Source organism: Sebastes umbrosus, chromosome 19, assembly GCF_015220745.1.
Source record: "Sebastes umbrosus isolate fSebUmb1 chromosome 19, fSebUmb1.pri, whole genome shotgun sequence".
Lineage (NCBI taxonomy): Eukaryota > Metazoa > Chordata > Actinopteri > Perciformes > Sebastidae > Sebastes > Sebastes umbrosus.
The window spans coordinates 678,957-702,572 of NC_051287.1; the positions used below are offsets into that span (position 1 = coordinate 678,957).

Sequence of the window (23,616 nt, forward strand, 5' to 3'; positions counted from 1 at the left end):
GAGGCCGTGTGGTGTTTCTCTAGATTAGAGACGCTAGCTGTAATCATTGAGCCCGTGTGGTGTTTCTCTAGATTAGAGACGCTAGCTGTAATCATTGAGGCCGTGTGGTGTTTCTCTAGATTAGATTAGCTGTAATCATTGAGGCCGTGTGGTGTTTCTCTAGATTAGAGACGCTAGCTGTAATCATTCAGGCCGTGTGGTGTTTCTCTAGATTAGAGACGCTAGCTGTAATCGTTGAGGCCGTGTGGTGTTTCTCTAGATTAGAGACGCTAGCTGTAATCATTCAGGCCGTGTGGTGTTTCTTCAGTTATAGATCAGAGTTCAGGTCTTGATTCAGAGCTTCCAGGCGTTTTTCATCATTAGTATAAAGTAGACGTCGCTGTCGATGGAGGCGCTGACGCCACAGTAATAGTTGATGAACTCCTCTTTGGTCACCTGTTGGTTAGAGGAGAGATTCACTGTTGAGTCAGTAGAGTTTAATAGAAAGTAAAGAGCAGAGAACAGGAAGTTAGTCTAGTTCTAGTTAGTTCTAGTTCTAGTTATCAGACAGCAGCTGCTTTCCATCCAAATGAGCCAAGTTAACTTTAATTATTGTTTTACAGGTGTAACTATGTCCATTGTAAATCAGTTAACACAAAACAATGACAGATATTGTCCAGGAACCCTCACAGGTACTGCATTTAGCATAAAACTATATGCCCACATTATATTCATATTCCTTAGGTTCTCTAGTTTCAAGATGACGTTCCAAGATGGCGCTAACTACGGCTGCCTCGGCGATTTGGTGCGCTCTGTTTTTCTTGTTTTTTTGTGTTTCTTTAGTTTTTGGTGGAAGTTCACGGATTGTCTTCTCTAGAGAAGACATCCTTAACCTCAGGGAATCTACCCCAGCAGATCTTTTCCCCAACTTTCTGGCACCTTCAGCAGTTTTAATGCACGTTTTGCTGGGAGCAGTGGCCCTCGGCCAAGCGGCGAAGCGCCGGAGAGGAAAGCGCTCTGGAGCGCTGAATCGCTTCAGACAGAGAGGACTTAAAATTCCTCTGCCTGCGATATTCCTCTCCAATGTGCGCTCACTGTGCAACAAAGTGGACGAGTTGCTGCTGATGGTCAGTACCAACAGAGACTTTTCCCTCTCTTCGGTCTTGTGTTTTACTGAGTCGTGGTTGTGTGGAACTATACCGGACTCTGCGCTGCAGCTGCCCGGCTTCCAGCTGTTCCGAGCCGACCGCGACCCGGAGTTATCACACAAGTCAAAGGGAGGGGGAATATGTTTCTATATTAACGACGGCTGGTGCAAGGACGTGACAGTGCTTCAGCGGACATGTTCTCCGGATCTGGAATCCTTTATTATCAACTCTAAACCATTTTATTCGCCCCGTGAATTCTCCTCCTTCATTCTGGTCGGTGTTTACATCCCGCCTCAGGCTCACGTGGAGCTCGCGCAGCGGCTGCTTGCCGACCAGATACGGGAGGTGGAGAGGAACAACCCGGACTCTCTTGTTATCGTTCTTGGGGACTTTAACAAAGGGAACTTATCACAGGAGCTCCCAAAATATAAACAGTTTATTAAATGTCCGACCAGAGAGGAGAACACGCTGGATAAGTGCTACTGCAACATCAGAGACGCATATCACGCCGTTCCCCGCGCTGCGCTGGGAAACTCCGACCACGTCTTGGTCCACCTCATCCCCTCTTACAGGCAGAGGGTCAAACTGGCTAGACCGGTTGTGAGGACGACCAAGAAGTGGAGCAGCGAGGCGGTGGAGGATCTGCGTGAGTGCCTGGACTGCACGGACTGGGAGATGTTTAGGACCGCCACTGACAGTCTGGACGAATATGCAGAGGCTGTGACGTCGTATATCAGCTTCTGTGAGGACAGCTGTATACCGACGCGCACCAGGGTTCACTACAACAACGAGAAGCCCTGGTTCACAGCCAAACTCAAACAGCTTCGTTTGGTTAAGGAAGAGGCATTTAGGAGTGGTGACAGGGAGGGCTTTAAAGAGGCTAAATACGCGTTTGGCAAGGTGGTGAGGGAGGCCAAACGGCAGTATTCAGAGAAACTACAAGAGCAGTTCTCAGCCAGTGACTCTGCCTCAGTCTGGAAAGGGCTGAGGCAGATCACAAACTACAAGCCCAAACCGTCCCACTCCACGAATGACCTCCGACTGGCAAATGAGCTGAATGAGTTCTGCAGATTCGACAGACAAAGTGCCAGTCCTGGCTGCATCTCCTCTCCCCCCCCGCCATCAGCCATCAGCAGTTAACACTGTTAACACCAGCACCCCCCAGCTTTCTCCACAAGCACCCAGCCTGTGCACACCCCTCCCCCCCTTCACACCTCTGTCCATCCAAGAGGGGGAGGTCAACAGGCTCTTCAAAGGACAAAAGCCCCGCAAGGCAGCCGGCCCGGACTGTGTCTCACCTGCAACCCTGAAACACTGTGCAGACCAGTTGTCTCCAGTATTTACAGGGATCTTCAACTCATCCCTGGAAAACTGCAGGGTGCCGTCCTGCTTCAAAGCCTCCACCATCATCCCGGTCCCCAAGAAGCCAAGGATCACAGGTCTTCAGGACTACAGACCCGTCGCCCTGACCTCTGTGATTATGAAGACCTTTGAACGCCTTGTGCTCCACCACCTAAAGACTATCACCAACCCCCTGCTGGACTCACTGCAGTTCGCCTACAGACCTAACAGATCTGTAGACGACGCAGTAAACATAGCCCTCCACTACATCCTCCAGCACCTGGACTCCCCTGGCTCCTATGCCAGGATCCTGTTTGTGGACTTCAGTTCCGCATTCAACACCATCAGCCCAGCTCTGCTACAGGACAAGCTTTCCCTGCTGAGCGTGCCTGACTCCACCTGCAGGTGGATCACTGACTTTCTATCTGACAGGAGTCAGCACGTAAGGCTGGGGAAGAAAGTCTCCGACACCCAGACCATCAGCACCGGTGCCCCCCAAGGCTGCGTTCTCTCCCCACTGCTCTTCTCCCTGTACACCAACGGCTGCACCTCCAGACACCAATCTGTCAAGCTCCTTAAGTTTGCAGACGACACCACCCTCATCGGCCTCATCTCCGAGGGTGACGAGTCTGCCTACAGATGGGAGGTTGACCATCTGGCATCCTGGTGCAGCCAGAACCACATGGAGCTGAACGCCCTGAAGACAGTGGAGATGGCAGTGGACTTCAGGAGGAACTCAGCCCCGCTCCCCCCCCTCATCCTGCGCGGCTCCCCAGTTAACACGGTGGAGTCGTTCCGTTTCCTGGGCACGACCATCGCCCAGGACCTCAAGTGGGAGCTGAACATCAGCTCCCTCACCAGTAAGGCCCAGCAGAGGATGTACTTCCTGAGGCAGTTGAAGAAATTCAACCTGCCACAGACCATGATGGTGCACTTTTACTCGGCCATCATCGAGTCCATCCTCACCTCCTCCATCACCGTCTGGTTCGCCGCTGCCACCGCCAGAGACAAGGCCAGGCTGCAGCGGGTCATCCGTGCTGCAGAGAAGGCGATCGGCTGCAACCTTCCCTCCCTCCAGGAGCTGTACACCTCCAGGACCTTAAGGAGGGCAGGGAAGATTGTGGCCGACCCCTCCCATCCTGGACACCATCTTTTTCAGACTCTGCCATCTGGCAGGAGGTTAAGGTCCATCAGGACCAAAACCTCACGCCATAAAAACAGTTTTTTCCCCATGGCAGTGGGGTTCTCCAACAGCCCCTCCGCCCCCCTGTGACTGTCTCTCCCTCACACACACACTACTGCCCACCCCCCCGCCGACACTGACTCTCCCCCCTCTCTCAATATTTGCACTATCTTTATATCATGTTTATAGCTTATTTGTAATTTGTAAATTGTACATTTTTATTATTTTATTCTAACGTTTTTATCTATTCTTTTGTTTTTATCTATTCTTTTGTTATTATACAGTTTGTCTCGCACCAAAAATGCCAAAGAAAATTCCTAGTGTATACCTCTTACACCTGGCAATAAACACCATTCTGATTCTGATTCTGATTCTGATGATTCTAGCATCACAGAGCTCTGCGCTTGGTGTGAACGCAGCATTAGAGGGGTCATCGAGGAATAAAAAGAGTCTTAAAGAGTCTCTTAGTGAGGAGACTTTTACGGTAAAATTATGAGATTATACAGAAACAAAGCGTCAAAATGAGCTTGACATTTGGATGGAACAGCAAGTGAGTAACGTGAACATATCTGAGATCAGAAAGTGAAATCGAAAAGGATGATTTGGGTTTTAAAGTGAAAAGCCAGAGTCATGGGAAGGTTTTGAACAACAGACAGAACCACCAAACTATTGTACTACTGAGCTTTGTATCCTGTATGGTTCTTTGAGTCCAACTGTTACTTCATTTTGATGTATTAATACTCTCTTTGTGGTATATTTTATGAATCAGAACCATACAACATACTCAGCAGACTATATCCAGATGAAGTAGTGAGCAGACGCTGCCTCCTCCCACCACCGTACGGTGAGCTGGTTTACCACAAGTCAGAGTTTCCAGGCATTTCTCATCATCACAATAAAGTAGACGTCTGTATCGATGGACGCACTCACACCAGCATAATAATTCATAAACTCCTCCTGGGTGACCTTCAGAGAGTAATACCAGCATGAGTATACAAACATCCAGATGTGACAGGTCTGTGAGACGTTCACTGACCGTCAGAGACACAAACACCTGAAGTCAGACGGAGACATTTATTACCTTTCCATCTTTGTCGTACGGAGAGTCAAAGCTGTCCAGGAATGTCCTGAAGACTTGATCCTCTGTCCACTCCCCGTTCTGATACTTGGGGTGGTACTTGGCGTTGTAAACCCCCCGCAGGTCTTCGACGGTGATCACCCCGTCGCCCGTCTTATCCAGCTTCCTGAACGCCTGCATCACCACCTCCTTCCTGGCTTTAGACATCTGCGGCTGCAGTGAACACATCGTGGACGTTAAACGTGAAACACTCCTCAGCTGCACACTAACCTGTCTGGATATTTACATCAGAATGGATCTATCTGCTTCATCTGAGTCTATGTGGAGGTAGAAGGAAGTTACCGCTTTAATGTGGTAATCTGAGTAACGTGATGTCATATCCCTTCCGTATCCGTCAACCAAAACAAACCTCAGAGAGTCTAAAACGTTGGAGGGTCAGCGGTAAGTGGCGGTAACGTTGCGGTGGACCCGGGTATGGACCCTGGTAAGGACCCTGGTAGGGACCCTGCTAAGGACCCTGGTAAGGACCCTGGTAAGGACCCTGGTAGGGACCCTGGTAAGGACCCGGGTAAGGACCCTGGTAAGGACCCTGGTATGGACTCTGGTAAGGACCGTGGTAAGGACCCTGGTAGGGACCCTGCTATGGACCCTGGTAGGGACCCTGGTAAGGTACCGGGTAAGGACCCTGGTACGGTGATAGTATTGAATCAGGAGATAGGACAGCCGTCCCAGACCGACTGTACATATTTACCCTCAGAGTGATGAGGAACTCGTCGAAGTCGATGGTCCCGTTCCCGTCGCGGTCGAAGTGCTGAAAGAGAGCCGTGGCCTCTTGTTTCTCGATCAGGATCCCGTAGTCGTTCAGACCCTTCAGGAACTCCTTCAGGTCCAGGGACCGGTTGTTGTTATCATCCATTATTTTGAAGGTTCTGACAAACACAAAACACAGAGTCAACCTTTACATCAGGAAAAGTACACAAGTATTATCTAGGGATGCACCGATACCCGATACCAATACCGGGTATCGGGTCCGATACTGTGCTCATGTACTCGTACTCTCAAAACGGCTCCGATACCACTTTACGGTGGTGCGCCCGACCCCGCTGGGCCGGGATCCCACCTCAGCCTGCGCGTGCCGGCCCTCACTTTCATTGCGTCACAGGGTTTTGCTTGCACCCTCTGACTCGCGCGTGCGTTAGACTCCTTGGTCCGTGTTTCTAGACGGGTCAGGGTGGGTTGCCGACATCGCCGCAGACCCCTGGCGCCTTTTACGTGGGCCGAGCCCCGCGCTGGGGGCACGACGCGGTTGGGGCACGACGCGGATGGGGCATGACCCGGTTGGGGCGCACTGAGGACAGTCCGCCCCGGTCGACAGTCACACCGGGAGCAGGGGGCCCCGTCACGGTGTGGCGAGGTCCGGGCGGGGAGCGCTGTAAAGCTGCGGCCGTGAGCCACCTTCACCCCCGAGCCTTTCCAAGCCGACCTAGAGCCGGTGGCGGCGCACCGCCTCGTATGCGGGACTCCCCAGCCTGCCGTGTGTCGCTCACACCCTCCAGCTGGCTGTTAACGAGGGTCTTTAGGCTCAGAGAAGTACTCGTATCGGTACTCGGTATTGGAGTACCCAAATGTAAGTACTTGTACTCGGTCTGATAAATAAAGTGGTATCGGTGCATCCCTAGTATTATCAGCAAAGTGTACTTCAGGTGAAAGTAGTATTCAGATCTTTTACTAAAGGCTGACTCACACTAACAGATGTTTCAGATCTTACCAGATGTGTACAATGAGAGCGAGTCCACACGTAACCACATGTTGAGTTAAATGTAGTTAGTTTACAGATTTTTAAAACGGAGGTTGTGTGGACAAGAAGGAAGAAAAACAATTCACAAAAATACCTGAGTACTCGGCGTAGAAGTACTTGTTATATTATGCCATTTGGTTATTACTATTGATACATTACCATATAAGCTGGATATTAATGTTGTAGCTGGCTGCAGTAGAGCTACTCTGACTCATTTAAATACTGTTGGCTGATTTAATTGACTGTATTTTAAATGCTTCATCTACTAAATAACCAACTCCAGCTGTCTGATAGAAATGTAGAGAAGTCAAAGTCTGAAGTAGTAAAATACAAGTACTGCACAAATCACCTCAGACATGAACTGCAGTGAAATACCTGAGTAAATGTAGAAGTATTAGGTACTAGCTGACAGTAGCTGCAGGGTTGTTGAGGAGCATCAGCAGACACAACCACAGAATCAGAAACAACAGAATCATGTGACAGTAACTCATCACAACATCCTGCAGCCGCCGCCGGCTGTCACAGGAAGACGCCAACCTCAGAACAACACCGACAGCATCACTGTCATCACAAAGCACCCAAAGCAGCGGTTCTCAAAGTGCGTCCCGCGGGCCAACGACGGCCCTCAGAAACATTAGTGCAGCCCCTGAATGTGACATGAACTGAAGGCATTATATCTGAATCTCTTCCAGATATAATGCAGTCTTTCAGTAGAAAGACCAACAAGCAGCTGTCGGGGTAGAATTGAGAACTTGTAGAGAGTTACTGGTCTGATGGAAACTAGCAACTCATGGAAATTATGTTCTGTAATCAATGCTAGTGCGGTTAACATAATAAAAGATTGAAACGTCATAGATAGTATATTATGAACATTTGATGACTTCTTTAGACACTATACTAAATATACATAAGTCATAATATAGTATGTCGAAATTTTTAATTAAAAAAAAATCAGTATAGTATGTCAAAATTTTTAATTAAAAAGTCATAGTATAATATGCCAAAAATGTAATAATTAAAAAGTCATAGTATAGTATGTCGAAACTTTTAATAAAAAAAAAGTCATAGTATAGTATGTCGAAATTTTTAATTAAAAAAAAGTCATAGTATAGTTTGTCGAAAATTTTAATAAAAAAAAAAAATCAGTATAGTATGTCGAAATTCTTATGTCGAAATGTTTAGTAAAAAAGTCATAGTATAATGTCAAAAATGTAATAATTAAAAAGTCATGGTATAGTATGTCAAATTTTAATTAAAAAAAAAGTCATAGTATAGTATGTCGAAACTTAATAAAAAAGTCATAGTACAGTATTTCGAAATTTTTAATAAAAAGTCATAGTATAGTATGTCGAAACTTTCATGAAAAAAAAATGTATTCTATAGTTGTGTCGAAAATTTTGTGAAAACAAAGTCATAGTATAGTATGTTGAAAATGTAATAATTAAAAAGTCATAGTACAGTATGTCGAAAATTTTAATAAAAAAAAAAAGTCATAGTAGAGCATGTCGAAAATTTCATTAAAAAAAAGTCATATGATAGTATGTCGAAAATTTTTATGACAAAAGGTGATGGTATCCTTTTTTTCAGTCATTTTTTCGACATACTATACCATGACTTTTTTCTAATTAAAGTTTCGACACATACTATATAATGATTTTTTTTTCATGAAAGTTTCGACACAACTATAGAATACATTTTTTTTTCATGAAAGTTTCGACATACTATACTATGACTTTTTTTATGAAATTATTCGACATACTATACTATGACTTTTTTTCCAATTAAATTTTCAACATACTATACTGTGACTTTTTTTTCATTAAATTATCGACATACTATACTATGACTTTTTTCCTGAAATTTTGAAACATTATACTAAGACCTGTTTTTTCATGACATTTTTGACAAACTATACTATGACTTTTTTTTCATGAAAGTTTCTACAAACTATACTATGACTTTTTTTCCCAACATACTATACCATTACTTTGTTTTCACAATTTTCGACACATAATATAGAATAATTATTTTTTTCATGAAAGTTTCGACATACTATATTACGACTTTTTTCTAATTACATTTTCGACATACTATACTAAAAAAAAATTTCATTAATTTTTTGACATACTGTAGTATGACTTTTTTTTAATGAAATTATACAATGACTTATTTTTTCATAAAATTATCGACATACTATACTATGACTTTTTAATGAAATTTTCGACATACTATACTATGACCTGTTTTTTCATACATTTGACATACTATGCTACGATTTTTTTTACATAAAATCTTCGACATACTATACTGTGACTTATTTTCCAATTAAATTTTCGACATACTCTACTATGACTTTTTTTAATGAAATTATTCGACATACCACACTATGACTTTTTTTAATAGAATTTTCGACATACTATACGATGACTTTTTTTCATGAAATTTTCGACATACTATAATATGACTTTTTTTAATGAAATTTTCGACATACTATACTATGACTTTTTTACTAATTACATTTTTGACATACTATACTATGACATTTTTTCCAATTAAATTTTCAACATACTATACTATGACTTTTTTTTACATAAAATCTTCGACATACTATACTACGACTTTTTTTCTAATTAAATTTTCGACATACTATACTATAATTTTTTTTCTGAAAATCTTCGACATACTATACTATGACTTTTTTTCCAATTAAATTTTCGACATACTATACTCTGACTTTTTTTTCATTCAATTTTCAACATACTATACTATGACTTTTTTACTAATTACATTTTTGACATACTATACTATGACTTATTTTTTCATGAAATTTTCGACATACTAAACTATGACTTTTTTTAATGAAATTTTTGACATATTATACTATGACTTCTTTTTCCAATTAAAATTTCGACATACTATACAATGACTTTTTTCTGAAAATCTTCGACATACTATACTATGACTTTTTTTTCATGAAATGTTCGACATACTATACTATGACTTTTTTTCCAATTAAATTTTCGACATACTATACTATAATTTTTTTTCTGAAAATCTTCGACATACTATACTATGACTTTTTTTCCAATTAAATTTTCGACATACTATATTATGACTTTTTGTTCATTCAATTTTCAACATACTATACTATGACTTTTTTTAATGGAATTTCAACATACTATGACTTTTTTTTCATGACATTTTCAACATACTATACTATGACTTTTTTTTCTGAAAATCTTCGACATACTATGCTATGACTTTTTTCTGAAAATCTTCGACATACTATACTATGACTTTTTTTTCATTCAATTTTCAACATACTATACTATGACTTTTTTACTAATTACATTTTTGACATACTATACTATGACTTTTTTTCCAATTAAATTTTCGACATACTATACTATGACTTTTTTTTCATTCAATTTTCGACATACTATACTATGACTTTTTTTTCATTCAATTTTCAACATACTATACTATGACTTTTTTACTAATTACATTTTTGACATACTATACTATGACTTTTTTTCCAATTAAATTTTCGACATACTATACTATGACTTTTTTTTTCATTCAATTTTCGACATACTATACTATGACTTTTTTTTCATTCAATTTTCAACATACTATACTATGACTTTTTTACTAATTACATTTTTGACATACTATACTATGACTTTTTTTCCAATTAAATTTTCAACATACTAAACTATGACTTTTTTTCCAATTAAAATTTTGACATACTATACGGTGACTTTTTTACTAATTACATTTTTGACATACTATACAATGACTTTTTTTCCAATTAAATTTTCGACATACTATACTATGACTTTTTTTTCTGAAAATCTTCGACATACTATACTATGACTTTTTTTTCATGACATTTTCAACATACTATACTATGACTTATTTTTTCATGAAATTTTTGACATACTAAACTATGACTTTTTTTAATGAAATTTCAACATACTATGACTTTTTTTTCATGACATTTTCAACATACTATACTATGACTTTTTTTTCTGAAAATCTTCGACATACTATGCTATGACTTTTTTCTGAAAATCTTCGACATACTATACTATGACTTTTTTTTCATGACATTTTCAACATACTATACTATGACTTATTTTTTCATGAAATTTTTGACATACTAAACTATGACTTTTTTTTTCATGACATTTTCAAAATACTATACTATGACTTTTTTCTGAAAATCTTCGACATACTATACTATGACTTTTTTTTCATTCAATTTTCAACATACTATACTATGACTTTTTTACTAATTACATTTTTGACATACTATACTATGACTTTTTTTCCAATTAAATTTTCAACATACTAAACTATGACTTTTTTTTCCAATTAAATTTTCGACATATTATACTATGACTTTTTTTTCTGAAAATCTTCGACATACTATACTATGACTTTTTTTTCATGAAAGTTTCGACATACTATACTACGACTTTTTTTCTAATTAAATTTTCAACATACTTTACTATAATTTTTTTTCTGAAAATCTTCGACATACTATACTATGACTTTTTTTTCAAATTAAATTTTCAACATACTATACTGACTTTTTTTTTCATTCAATTTTCAACATACTATAATATGACTTTTTTACTAATTACATTTTTAACATACTATACTTTGACTATTTTACTAATTACATTTTTAACATACTATACTATGACTTTTTTACTAATTACATTTTTAACATACTATACTATGACTATTTTACTAATTACATTTTTAACATACTATACTTTGACTATTTTACTAATTACATTTTTAACATACTATACTATGACTTTTTTACTAATTACATTTTTAACATACTATACTTTGACTATTTTACTAATTACATTTTTAACATACTATACTATGACTTTTTTACTAATTACATTTTTAACATACTATACTATGACTTTTTTTCCAATTAAATTTTCGACATACTATATTATAAATTTTTTTATGAAATTATTCGACATACTATACTATGACTTTTTTCCAATTAAATTTTCGACATACTATACTATGACTTATTTTTCTCAAAATCTTCAACATACTATACTATGATTTTTTTTCTGAAAATCTTCGACATACTATACTATGACTTTTTTACTAATTAAATTTTCGACAAACTATACTATGACTTTTTTACTAATTAAATTTTCTACATACTATACTATGACTTTTTTCCAATTAAATTTTCGACATACTATACTATGACTTTTTTTTAATGAAATTTTCGACATACTATATTATAATTTTTTTTCATACATTTTTTTAACATACTATACTATGATTTTTTTTAATGAAATTTTCAACATACTATATTATAAATTTTTTTATGAAATTATTCGACATACTATACTATGACTTATTTTTCATGAAATTTTCAACATACTATACTATGACTTTTTTTTTCATAAATTTTTTTACATACTATACTATGACTTTTTTTTCAAGAAATTTTCGACATACTATACTATGACTTTTTTTCCAATTAAATTTTCGACATACTATACTATGACTTTTTTTAATGAAATCTTCGACATACTATACTATGACTTATTTTCCAATTAAATTTTCGACATACTATACCATGACTTTTTTCCAATTAAATTTTCGACATACTATCTTATAAATTTTTTTTCATAAATTTTTTGACATACTAAACTATGACTTTTTTTATGAAATTATTCGACATACTATACTATGACTTTTTTCCAATTAAATTTTCGACATACTATACTATGACTTATTTTTCTCAAAATCTTCAACATACTATACTATGACTTTTTTTTCATTAAATTTTCAACATACTATACTATGACTTTTTTACTAATTAAATTTTCGACATACTATACTGTGACTTATTTTCCAATTAAATGTTCGACAAACTATACTATGACCTTTTTAAATGAAATTATTCGACATACTATACTATGACTTTTTTTAATGAAATTTTCAACATACTATACTGTGACTTTTTTTCCAATTAAATTTTCGACATACTATCTTATAAATTTTTTTTCATACATTTTTTGACATACTACACTATGACTTTTTTTATGAAATTATTCGACATACTATACTATGACTTTTTTCCAATTAAATTTTCGACATACTATACTATGACTTTTTTTCCAATTAAATTTTCGACATACTATCTTATAAATTTTTTTTCATAAATTTTTTGACATACTAAATTATGACTTTTTTTATGAAATTATTCGACATACTATACTATGACTTTTTTCCAATTAAATTTTCGACATACTATACTATGACTTTTTTCCGATTAAATTTTCGACATACTATACTATGACTTTTTTACTAATTAAATTTTCGACAAACTATACTATGACTTTTTTACTAATTAAATTTTCGACATACTATACTATGACTTTTTTTAATGAAATTATTCGACATACTATGACTTATTTTTCATGAAATTTTCAACATACTATACTATGACTTTTTTTTCATTAAATTTTCGACATACTATACTATGACTTTTTTTTCCAATTAAAATTTCGACATACTATACTATGACTTTTTTTTCTGAAAATCTTCGACATACTATACTATGACTTTTTTTCCAATTAAATTTTCGACATACTATACTATGACTTTTTTTTTCATTAAATTTTCAACATACTATACTATGACTTTTTTCCAATTAAATTTTCGACATACTATACTATGACTTTTTTTTTCATTAAATTTTCAACATACTATACTATGACTTTTTTTAATGAAATTTTCGACATACTATATTATAATTTTTTTTCATACATTTTTTTTACATACTATACTATGACCTTTTTTAAATTCAATTTCAACATACTATACTATGACTTTTTTACTAATTAAATTTTCGACAAACTATACTATGATTTTTTTACTAATTAAATTTTCGACATACTGTACTATGACTTTTTTACTAATTAAATTTTCGACAAACTATACTATGATTTTTTTTCCAATTAAAATTTTGACATACTATACTATGACTTTTTTTTCTGAAAATCTTCGACATACTATACTATGACTTTTTTTCCAATTAAATTTTCAACATACTATACTATATATTACTATATACTATATATGAAATTATTCGACATACTATACTATGACTTATTTTTTCATGAAATTTTCGACATACTATACTATGACTTTTTTACTAATTAAATTTTCGACAAACTATACTATGACTTTTTTACTAATTAAATTTTCGACATACTATACTATGACTTTTTTTAATGAAATTTTCGACATATTATACTATGACTTTTTTCCAATTAAATTTTCGACATACTATACTATGACTTATTTTTCTCAAAATCTTCAACATACTATACTATGACTTTTTTTCCAATTAAATTTTCAACATACTATACCATGACTTTTTTTCCAATTAAATTTTCGACATACTATATTATAATTTTTTTTCATAAATTTTTTTTACATACTATACTATGACATTTTTTTCAATTTTAAACATACTATACTATGACCTTTTTTAAATTCAATTTCAACATACTATACTATGAACTTTTTAGTTAAATTTTCGACATACTATACTATGACTTTTTTTCCAATTAAATTTTCGACATACTATACTATGACTTTTTTTTAATGAAATTTTCAACATACTATACTATTACTTTTTTACTAATTAAATTTTCGACAAACTATACTATGACTTTTTTACTAATTAAATTTTCGACAAACTATACTATGATTTTTTTACTAATTAAATTTTCGACATACTATACTATGACTTTTTTACTAATTAAATTTTCGACATACTATACTATGACTTTTTTTAATGAAATTATTCGACATACTATGACTTATTTTTCATGAAATTTTCAACATACTATACTATGACTTTTTTTTCATACATTTTTTTACATACTATACTATGACTTTTTTTTTCATTAAATTTTCGACATACTATACTATGACTTTTTTTTCCAATTAAATTTTCGACATACTATACTATGACTTTTTTTTCTGAAAATCTTCGACATACTATACTATGACTTTTTTTCCAATTAAATTTTCAACATACTATACCATGACTTTTTTTCCAATTAAATTTTCAACATACTATACTATGACTTTTTTTTTCATTCAATTTTCGACATACTATACTATGACTTTTTTCCAATTAAATTTTCGACATACTATACTATGACTTTTTTTTTCATTAAATTTTCAACATACTATACTATGACTTTTTTAATGAAATTTTCGACATACTATACTATGACTGTTTTTTAAATGAAATTTTCGACATACTATAGTATGACTTTTTTACTAATTAAATTTTCGACAAACTATACTATGATTTTTTTACTAATTAAATTTTCGACATACTATACTATGACTTTTTTTCCAATTAAATTTTCGACATACTATACTATGACTTTTTTTTTAATGAAATTTTCGACATACTATATTATGACTTTTGTTTTAATGAAATTTTCGACATACTATACTATGACTTTTGTTTTAATGAAATTTTCAACATACTATACTATGACTTTTTTACTAATTAAATTTTCGACATACTATACTATGACTTTTTTCCAATTAAATTTTCGACATACTATACTATGACTTTTTTACTAATTAAATTTTCGACAAACTATACTATGACTTTTTTATTAATTAAATTTTCGACATACTATACTATGACTTTTTTTAATGAAATTATTCGACATACTATACTCTGACTTATTTTTTCATGAAATGTTCGACATACTATACTATGACTTTTTTTAATGAAATTATTCGACATACTATACTATAACTTATTTTTTCATGAAATGTTCGACATACTATACTATGACTTTTTTCCAATTAAATTTTCGACATACTATACTATGACTTTTTTTAATGAAATTTTCAACATACTATATTATAAATTTTTTTTCATAAATTTTTTTACATACTAAACTATGACCTTTTTTAAATTCAATTTCAACATACTATACTATGAACTTTTTAATTAAATTTTCGACATACTATACTATGACTTTTTTTTTAATGAAATTTTCAACATACTATACTATTACTTTTTTACTAATTAAATTTTCGACAAACTATACTATGACTTTTTTACTAATTAAATTTTCGACAAACTATACTATGATTTTTTTACTAATTAAATTTTCGACATACTATACTATGACTTTTTTTTCCAATTAAAATTTCGACATACTATATTATGACTTTTTTTTCTGAAAATCTTCGACATACTATACTATGACTTTTTTTTCAAATTAAATTTTCGACAAACTATACTATGACTTTTTTTTTAATGAAATTTTCAACATACTATACTATGACTTTTTTACTAATTAAATTTTCGACATACTATACTATGACTTTTTTACTAATTAAATTTTCGACATACTATACTATGACTTTTTTCCAATTAAATTTTCGACATACTAAACTATGACTTTTTTACTAATTAAATTTTCGACATACTATACTATGACTTTTTTCCAATTAAATTTTCGACATACTAAACTATGACTTTTTTTATGAAATTATTCGACATACTATACTATGACTTTTTTCCAATTAAATTTTCGACATACTATACTATGACCTTTTTTAAATTCAATTTCAACATACTATACTATGACTTTTTTTAATGAAATTATTCGACATACTATACTATGACTTATTTTTTCATGAAATGTTCGACATACTATTTTACAAATTTTTTTTCATAATTTTTTGACATACTATATTATAAATTTATTTTCATAAATTTTTTTACATACTAAACTATGACTTTTTTTTATGAAATTATTCAACATACTATACTATGACTTTTTTTAATGAAATTTTCGACATACTATATTATAATTTTTTTTCATACATTTTTTTACATACTATACTATGACCTTTTTTTAAATTCAATTTCAACATACTATACTATGACCTTTTTAATGAAATTTTCGACATACTATACTATAACTTTTTTTTCGATTAAATTTCGACATACTATACTATGACTTTTTTTTCATGAAATTTTTGACATACTATACTATGACTTTTTTCCAATTAAATATTCGACATACTATGACTTATTTTTTCATGAAATGTTCGACATCCTATACTATGACTTTTTTTAATGAAATTTTCAACATACTATATTATAAATTTGTTTTTATAAATTTTTGACATACTATATTATGACTTTTTTACTAATTAAATTTTCGACATACTATACTATGACTTTTTTCCAATTAAATTTTCGACATACTATACTATGACCTTTTTTAAATTCAATTTCAACATACTATACTATGACTTTTTTTAATGAAATTATTCGACATACTATACTATGACTTATTTTTTCATGAAATGTTCGACATACTATTTTACAAATTTTTTTTCATAATTTTTTGACATACTATATTATAATTCTTTTTTCATAAATTGTTTTACATACTATACTATAACTTTTTTTCAATGAAATTTTTGACATACTATATTATAAATTTTTTTTCATAAATTTTTTTACATACTAAACTATGACTTTTTTTTATGAAATTATTCAACATACTATACTATGACTTTTTTTAATGAAATTTTCGACATACTATATTATAATTTTTTTTCATACATTTTTTTACATACTATACTATGACCTTTTTTTAAATTCAATTTCAACATATTATACTATGACCTTTTTAATGAAATTTTCGACATACTATACTATAACTTTTTTTTCGATTAAATTTCGACATACTATACTATGACTTTTTTTTCATGAAATTTTTGACATACTATACTATGACTTTTTTCCAATTAAATATTCGACATACTATGACTTATTTTTTCATGAAATGTTCGACATACTATACTATGACTTTTTTTAATGAAATTTTCAACATACTATATTATAAATTTGTTTTCATAAATTTTTGACATACTATATTATAATTTTTTTTTCATAAATTGTTTTACATACTATACTATGACCTTTTTTTATGAAATTCTCGACATTCTATGCTAAAACATTGATGTTGAGTTTGGAAGAACGATAATATATATAAAGCATATAATAAGTAAGGATGTACGAGGAGCTCACCTGCCCAGACCTTTGATACCAGACGATCCTCTGGTCAGACACTGCAGCCGGAGTCTCTCCACCGGGTCAGAACACTCCTTCAGCTGACGCTTGGCGTTCATCGCCATCTCTCGATCGTGTCTCGACGTCCCCGCCATCGCTGCCGGCACAAACACACAACGTTCATTATTCAAAGGACTGATGGTGGAAATCAATCAAAGTATTCTCATGTCAATAATTCACAGAGAAGTACTGAACGACATCTACTGTACTACATTCATCTGGCAGCTTTACTGACTTTACACAGTAAAACATATAAATATATACAAGTACAGCTGAAACCATTAGTCTATTAATCAATTACACAATCAATCAATTAGATAATAAATCAATTAGTCCATTAATAAATCAATTAGTCAATTAACAGACAATTTGTGAAACTGTACTTTTATACTGAACATTTTCAGTGCAGTACTTTTACTGTTACAGAGTATTTGTACAGTGTGGTATTAGTACTTTTACTATAACAGAGTATTAGTACAGTGTGGTATTAGTACTTTTACTATAACAGAGTATTTGTACAGTGTGGTATTAGTACTTTTACTATAATAGAGTATTTTTTACAGTGTGGTATTAGTACTTTTACTATAATAGAGTATTTTTTACAGTGTGGTATTAGTACTTTTACTGTTACAGAGTATTTGTACAGTGTGGTATTAGTACTTTTAATATAACAGAGTATTTGTACAGTGTGATATTAGTACTTTTACTATAATAGAGTATTTTTTACAGTGTGGTATTAGTACTTTTAATATAACAGAGTATTAGTACAGTGTGATATTAGTACTTTTACTATAACAGAGTATTTGTACAGTGTGGTATTAGTACTTTTACTATAATAGAGTATTTTTTACAGTGTGGTATTAGTACTTTTACTATAATAGAGTATTTTTTACAGTGTGGTATTAGTACTTTTACTGTTACAGAGTATTTGTACAGTGTGGTATTAGTACTTTTAATATAACAGAGTATTTGTACAGTGTGATATTAGTACTTTTACTATAATAGAGTATTTTTTACAGTGTGGTATTAGTACTTTTAATATAACAGAGTATTAGTACAGTGTGATATTAGTACTTTTACTATAACAGAGTATTTGTACAGTGTGGTATTAGTACTTTTACTATAATAGAGTATTTTTTACAGTGTGGTATTAGTACTTTTACTATAATAGAGTATTTTTTACAGTGTGGTATTAGTACTTTTACTGTTACAGAGTATTTGTACAGTGTGGTATTAGTACTTTTAATATAACAGAGTATTTGTACAGTGTGATATTAGTACTTTTACTATAATAGAGTATTTTTTACAGTGTGGTATTAGTACTTTTAATATAACAGAGTATTAGTACAGTGTGATATTAGTACTTTTACTATAACAGAGTATTTGTACAGTGTGGTATTAGTACTTTTACTATAATAGAGTATTTTTTACAGTGTGGTATTAGTACTTTTAATATAACAGAGTATTAGTACAGTGTGATATTAGTACTTATTAAAAGTGTTATCATCAAAATATACTTAAAGTACCAAGGTAACTTTAATATTACATTAACGTGTCAGAGACTCACCGACTCTTCAAGGTTTTAATCTTCAGCTGGAAACAACAACCGGAAGTAGGACAGGCTGCCCTTCCCCAAACAACCCGGTTACCATGGAGACCTGCTGTCCTCTCCTCTGATTGGCTGTCTGAGGCTCTACTGTTTCTAATAAAGACATCAACGTTCACATCAGCGCTTCTAAAGTTAAACCGAGTGACGAGCCAGATGTGTGACGCACTTCCTGTGGTTGTTTCAAAATAAACGTCTACTACTCGCCTTCACATTAAAATGCTTTTATTTTGTATTATAATGAAACACACATGAAGAGTTGTGTTAGTGTGATCAGTAGCTGTATAAATGATCAGTAATAAAATAATGATATGAAGTCAATACATTAAATAAAAACGCAGGATGTGTTTTAATTACATTAAAATATTTAATCACAATTAATTACTCATGTTTTATCTGTTCTAAATGAACCTTAAAGGGAGAATAGTCCAGTATTTAATCCTCTTATCAACATGGGACTGGACAAATATGCTGCTTTATGTAAATGTATGTTTATATTTATTATTGTAAATCAATTAACACTAAACAATGACAGATATTGTCCAGAAACCCTCACAGGTACTGCATTTAGCATAAAACAATATGCTGTAGACTTTTCTTCTGCCTTTCTTTCAGACATTTATCTGACATTTTTTGGACTTTTTCTTTTTTACATTTTGAGACATTTTTTCAAAAATTTTGGGACTTTTTTCAGATATTTTTGAGACATTTTTTGGACATTTCTTTGGGACTTTTTATTGGACATTTATTCGGACAAAAACCCTCACACATTCACTGATCTGGAGGTCAGAGGTCAAGGGACCCCTTTGAAAATGGACATGACAGTTTTTCCTCTCCAACATTTAGTGTCAGTTTGGAGCGTTATTTAACTCCTTCATGACCAGCTAGTCTGACCTGGTTGGTACAGATGGATTCATCAGGTTCTACAGTTTACTATGAAACCAGGAGTAGTAGTAGTAGTAATAGTAGTTGTTGTAGGAGTAGCAGTAGTCTGATGTAGGGATTTGGCAGTAACAGGTTTGGTTATTAGCAAATTAATTAATAAATAATAATTGAATTATTAATAAAGATTATCAATAATCATTAATAATAAACGGGGCACCACCCTGGAATCAGGGACCAATAACCAAAACGTTAATATAGTCTCATTAAATATACTAAACTATCAATTTGGAACGCTGATTAATAATTAAATTAATAACTATAACCAAATTAGATAGTAAAGGTTGAAGGATATCGGAGTTCTTGACATAGCAGAGGTTGGCATTATTCACTCTTGTGCAACATTAAACAGACCAGCATGTATATTCCACAAACATTTATTTACAAGATAATAAAGGTTTAAAACACAATATTCATCTAACTAAATAACTAAACTAAACAAACCAAACAAAGTGTGTAAGCATGTGTGTGTGAGTGAGTGAGTGAGTGAGTGAGTTAGTGAGGGAGAGAGACAAGATGGCTTCATGTCTCAAGATGTCTGCATGGCCTACAGACAAAAGGGGCGAGCACTGTAAAACTACAATGATGGCGGGATCAAAGATGGCCACCAACATGTCACCACATGACCTCTTTGTTCTTCAGAGCACATGTGCTCAGGAAGGACAGAGAGGGGGGTGATGTGGGGTTAAGATTATCTGAAGCTGTATGTTTATGTTTAACTAATTCACAGTTCCTGTATGTGATCTTAATGTGTGTTAGATAATACAGTAGGTTAGAAAAGATGGTTAGTTTGCATGCAAGACCTTGTCTATGTGAAGCATAAACTAAACACATCAGATGTGGCAAAGCCAGCTACCCAAATATCATAACCACAAATAATATCACAACAGTGAAACTCAATGAATAACATTAAACATATCAATACAAGTACATTCTAGAAATCAAAGTTGAACAGTCTTGCTCAGCCATGTGTAATTGCTACTGCTAAGGTAAGCCCAGTACGTTACCGATCCATGGAAGAAAAGGGTTTGTGATTCCATGTGTTGAAGTTGTGGTTCCAAGTCAAAGATGTCGTCTTTGCTGTGCAGATTGGAGGAAGCTGAGCGCTCCAATACTTCTTCCCAGCAGCTTGATAGCTTGGTGCTAACTTCCTTGCGGTTGTTGCTTGAAGTTAGTTGGTCAAAAGTCAGGCTCTCGCGTCCTCTGCCTTAGAGGTTCCTTGTGTTCCTATGGCTGTTTCCTAACAGGCCATAGATCAGAGCAGAGCTGCTTCTGGTCTGGAGAGCAGCAGCTCACCTTCAGCAGGTCAGCTGGGGTGAAGAGAAGATGAAGAAAAAAAGAAGGAACAAAGAGATTCCTCTGGTTTTGTCCTGGGTGAATTTCACACCTATGTGTGAATGCTACAGTAGCCAATGGCTACTGAGCTCAATCCTCAGCCAATGGCTACTGAGCTGAGCTGAGTCCATGGGCCAAGGATCATGTTACTGAGTTCATGTGGTCACTTGTCACCAGTCAAATTGGTGGGTCCCTACACTGACATGGTTGGTACCGATGGATTCATCAGGTTCTATAGTTTCAGATGATACCAGGATCTTCACTCTTGTCAGGGATGTGAGTTTAAAGGGAACCCAAACGCAGAGTTACCAGGCAGAAAGGTAGATTTAAATAAAAGCAAGCTTTAATAAATGAAGCTGAACATCCAAAACAACAAAAACCAACAGGCATCAAAAACCAAAAATGCAGGGAGGGGAACAAAGTACAACAGAATAAATCCAACAAACAACAAAAACCAAACTGAGAACAAAACCAAAATTACCAACCCGAGGACACGAGGAACTCTAGGATCAGGTCAGGAGGGACGAGCAACACAGGGGACAAGGTAGACGAGGCTGGAGCGACAAACGAACCGACCAAGACAGAGGTGAACACACAGGGTTAAATACAAGAGGGTGATTAAACACAGGTGGAACTAATCAGAGCGCGGCAGACAATCAACAAAGGCGGGAAAACAAACAAAGGTAGGAAGTAGAACCAGACAAGACACAGGAGGAGTGAATTACAAAATAAAACAGGAAACACTGGAATGAAAGAATATAAAAGAAACCAAATCCAACACAAACCAAAATCACATTAACAGAACTAATAAACCCAAAGGAGGAACATTAGACATCTTAACTTATAACAAACAGCCAGACCACGACAACTCTAGCTTTAAAACTGAGCCGCTACAACCTCCCCGAGATTGATTGCACGTTATTATCGCGTTAACTTTGACAGCCTTAGTCCAAAATCAAACCTAAAAAAGAAAATGCAGATATCACACTCATAAAAGAAATGGCAGAAATATCAATACTCTTAATTAATGTAGGAAACACTGAAGGCTAAATGTGCAACGATCCCATGCTCAGTCATTTTATCACTTACGATGTTACTGCGGTTACAAAACTTATACTTAATCAAACAACATCAAACAATAAGACTAGAATAGTTTTGAAGCATTTAGGCAGATTCATTTGTCTATATTATCATATCTGTTATACAAAAGAAAGCATCATTAAATACACAGTTAAAAAGTCATTAATCTGCTGTGAAAGTTAGAATGCTTTAATTTCACTATAAAGGGAACAGACCACCGTAACAGACAGAGAGCGTATTAGAAGCTGTGTAAAACTACTGCTACCACACACTGCATTATGGGTAATGATTGAATGACCTGTCATGCATCTATACAGCAACCTGCTGATGCAGCCTCCCAATTATTCAATATTATATAATTTACCTTTCCCCTTAAACATCTAAAATAATGCATTAGAAGACTAAAACCATATTAATAACCAGCGTTATTATACAATCCATGCTGGCCCACTTCTCAAAACCATATTTACTAAAGTGGGAAATGTGATTTAAATATAAAAATATAGAGTATATTTACACCAAATTATAATATTCTTTGCTGAACAAACACACCATAAACATATCCTGTTAAAACTAGCAGGATTGTTTTGTTAATAAGAAATTTATACCCTTAAACATTAAGTTATTTATAGTTTTATTGACTTTTATTTGCTTGAGGAGGACCTAAACCCTACAGCAGCTCACCCCATCATTAATAATCATGAATTATTATAAATCCTCTATGATTAAATGACAGTTCTATCATTAATAATCATAAATGATGGAGTGATAATGTGGATCAACAAATCACCTTTTAACTGCTATAAATCACTTCTTCTGCTTTGACTCATTACCTCTTTAATCCAAACTTTTCAATTTGTCACTTCTAAAATTACAAAATCTATTTACACTCTTTTTATCCTCTATTTTATTACCTTTTGTTTCTCTTTGTCTGA

The 23,616-nt window shown here is 33.7% G+C and overlaps 1 protein-coding gene across 2 annotated transcripts; it reads right to left on the reverse strand.

The window, feature by feature from the left end:
* Positions 1 to 176: 176 nt before the first annotated feature.
* Positions 177 to 23,009, reverse strand: capslb (calcyphosine-like b). Of its 2 annotated transcripts, XM_037751817.1 has the most exons (7): positions 22,087 to 23,009; positions 19,286 to 19,420; positions 17,677 to 17,815; positions 5,481 to 5,658; positions 4,733 to 4,942; positions 4,510 to 4,617; positions 177 to 435 (listed from the first exon to the last, which is right to left on the reverse strand). In XM_037751817.1, the coding sequence occupies exons 3-6, from the start codon at positions 17,811 to 17,813 to the stop codon at positions 4,516 to 4,518; spliced, it is 627 nt and encodes a 208-aa protein (XP_037607745.1). In that variant the 5' UTR covers positions 17,814 to 17,815; positions 19,286 to 19,420; positions 22,087 to 23,009; the 3' UTR covers positions 177 to 435; positions 4,510 to 4,515. The 2 variants fall into 2 exon arrangements, with proteins under 2 accessions (XP_037607745.1, XP_037607744.1); XM_037751816.1 differs by lacking the exon at positions 4,510 to 4,617 and having other exon boundaries at positions 22,087 to 23,003.
* Positions 23,010 to 23,616: the final 607 nt, after the last annotated feature.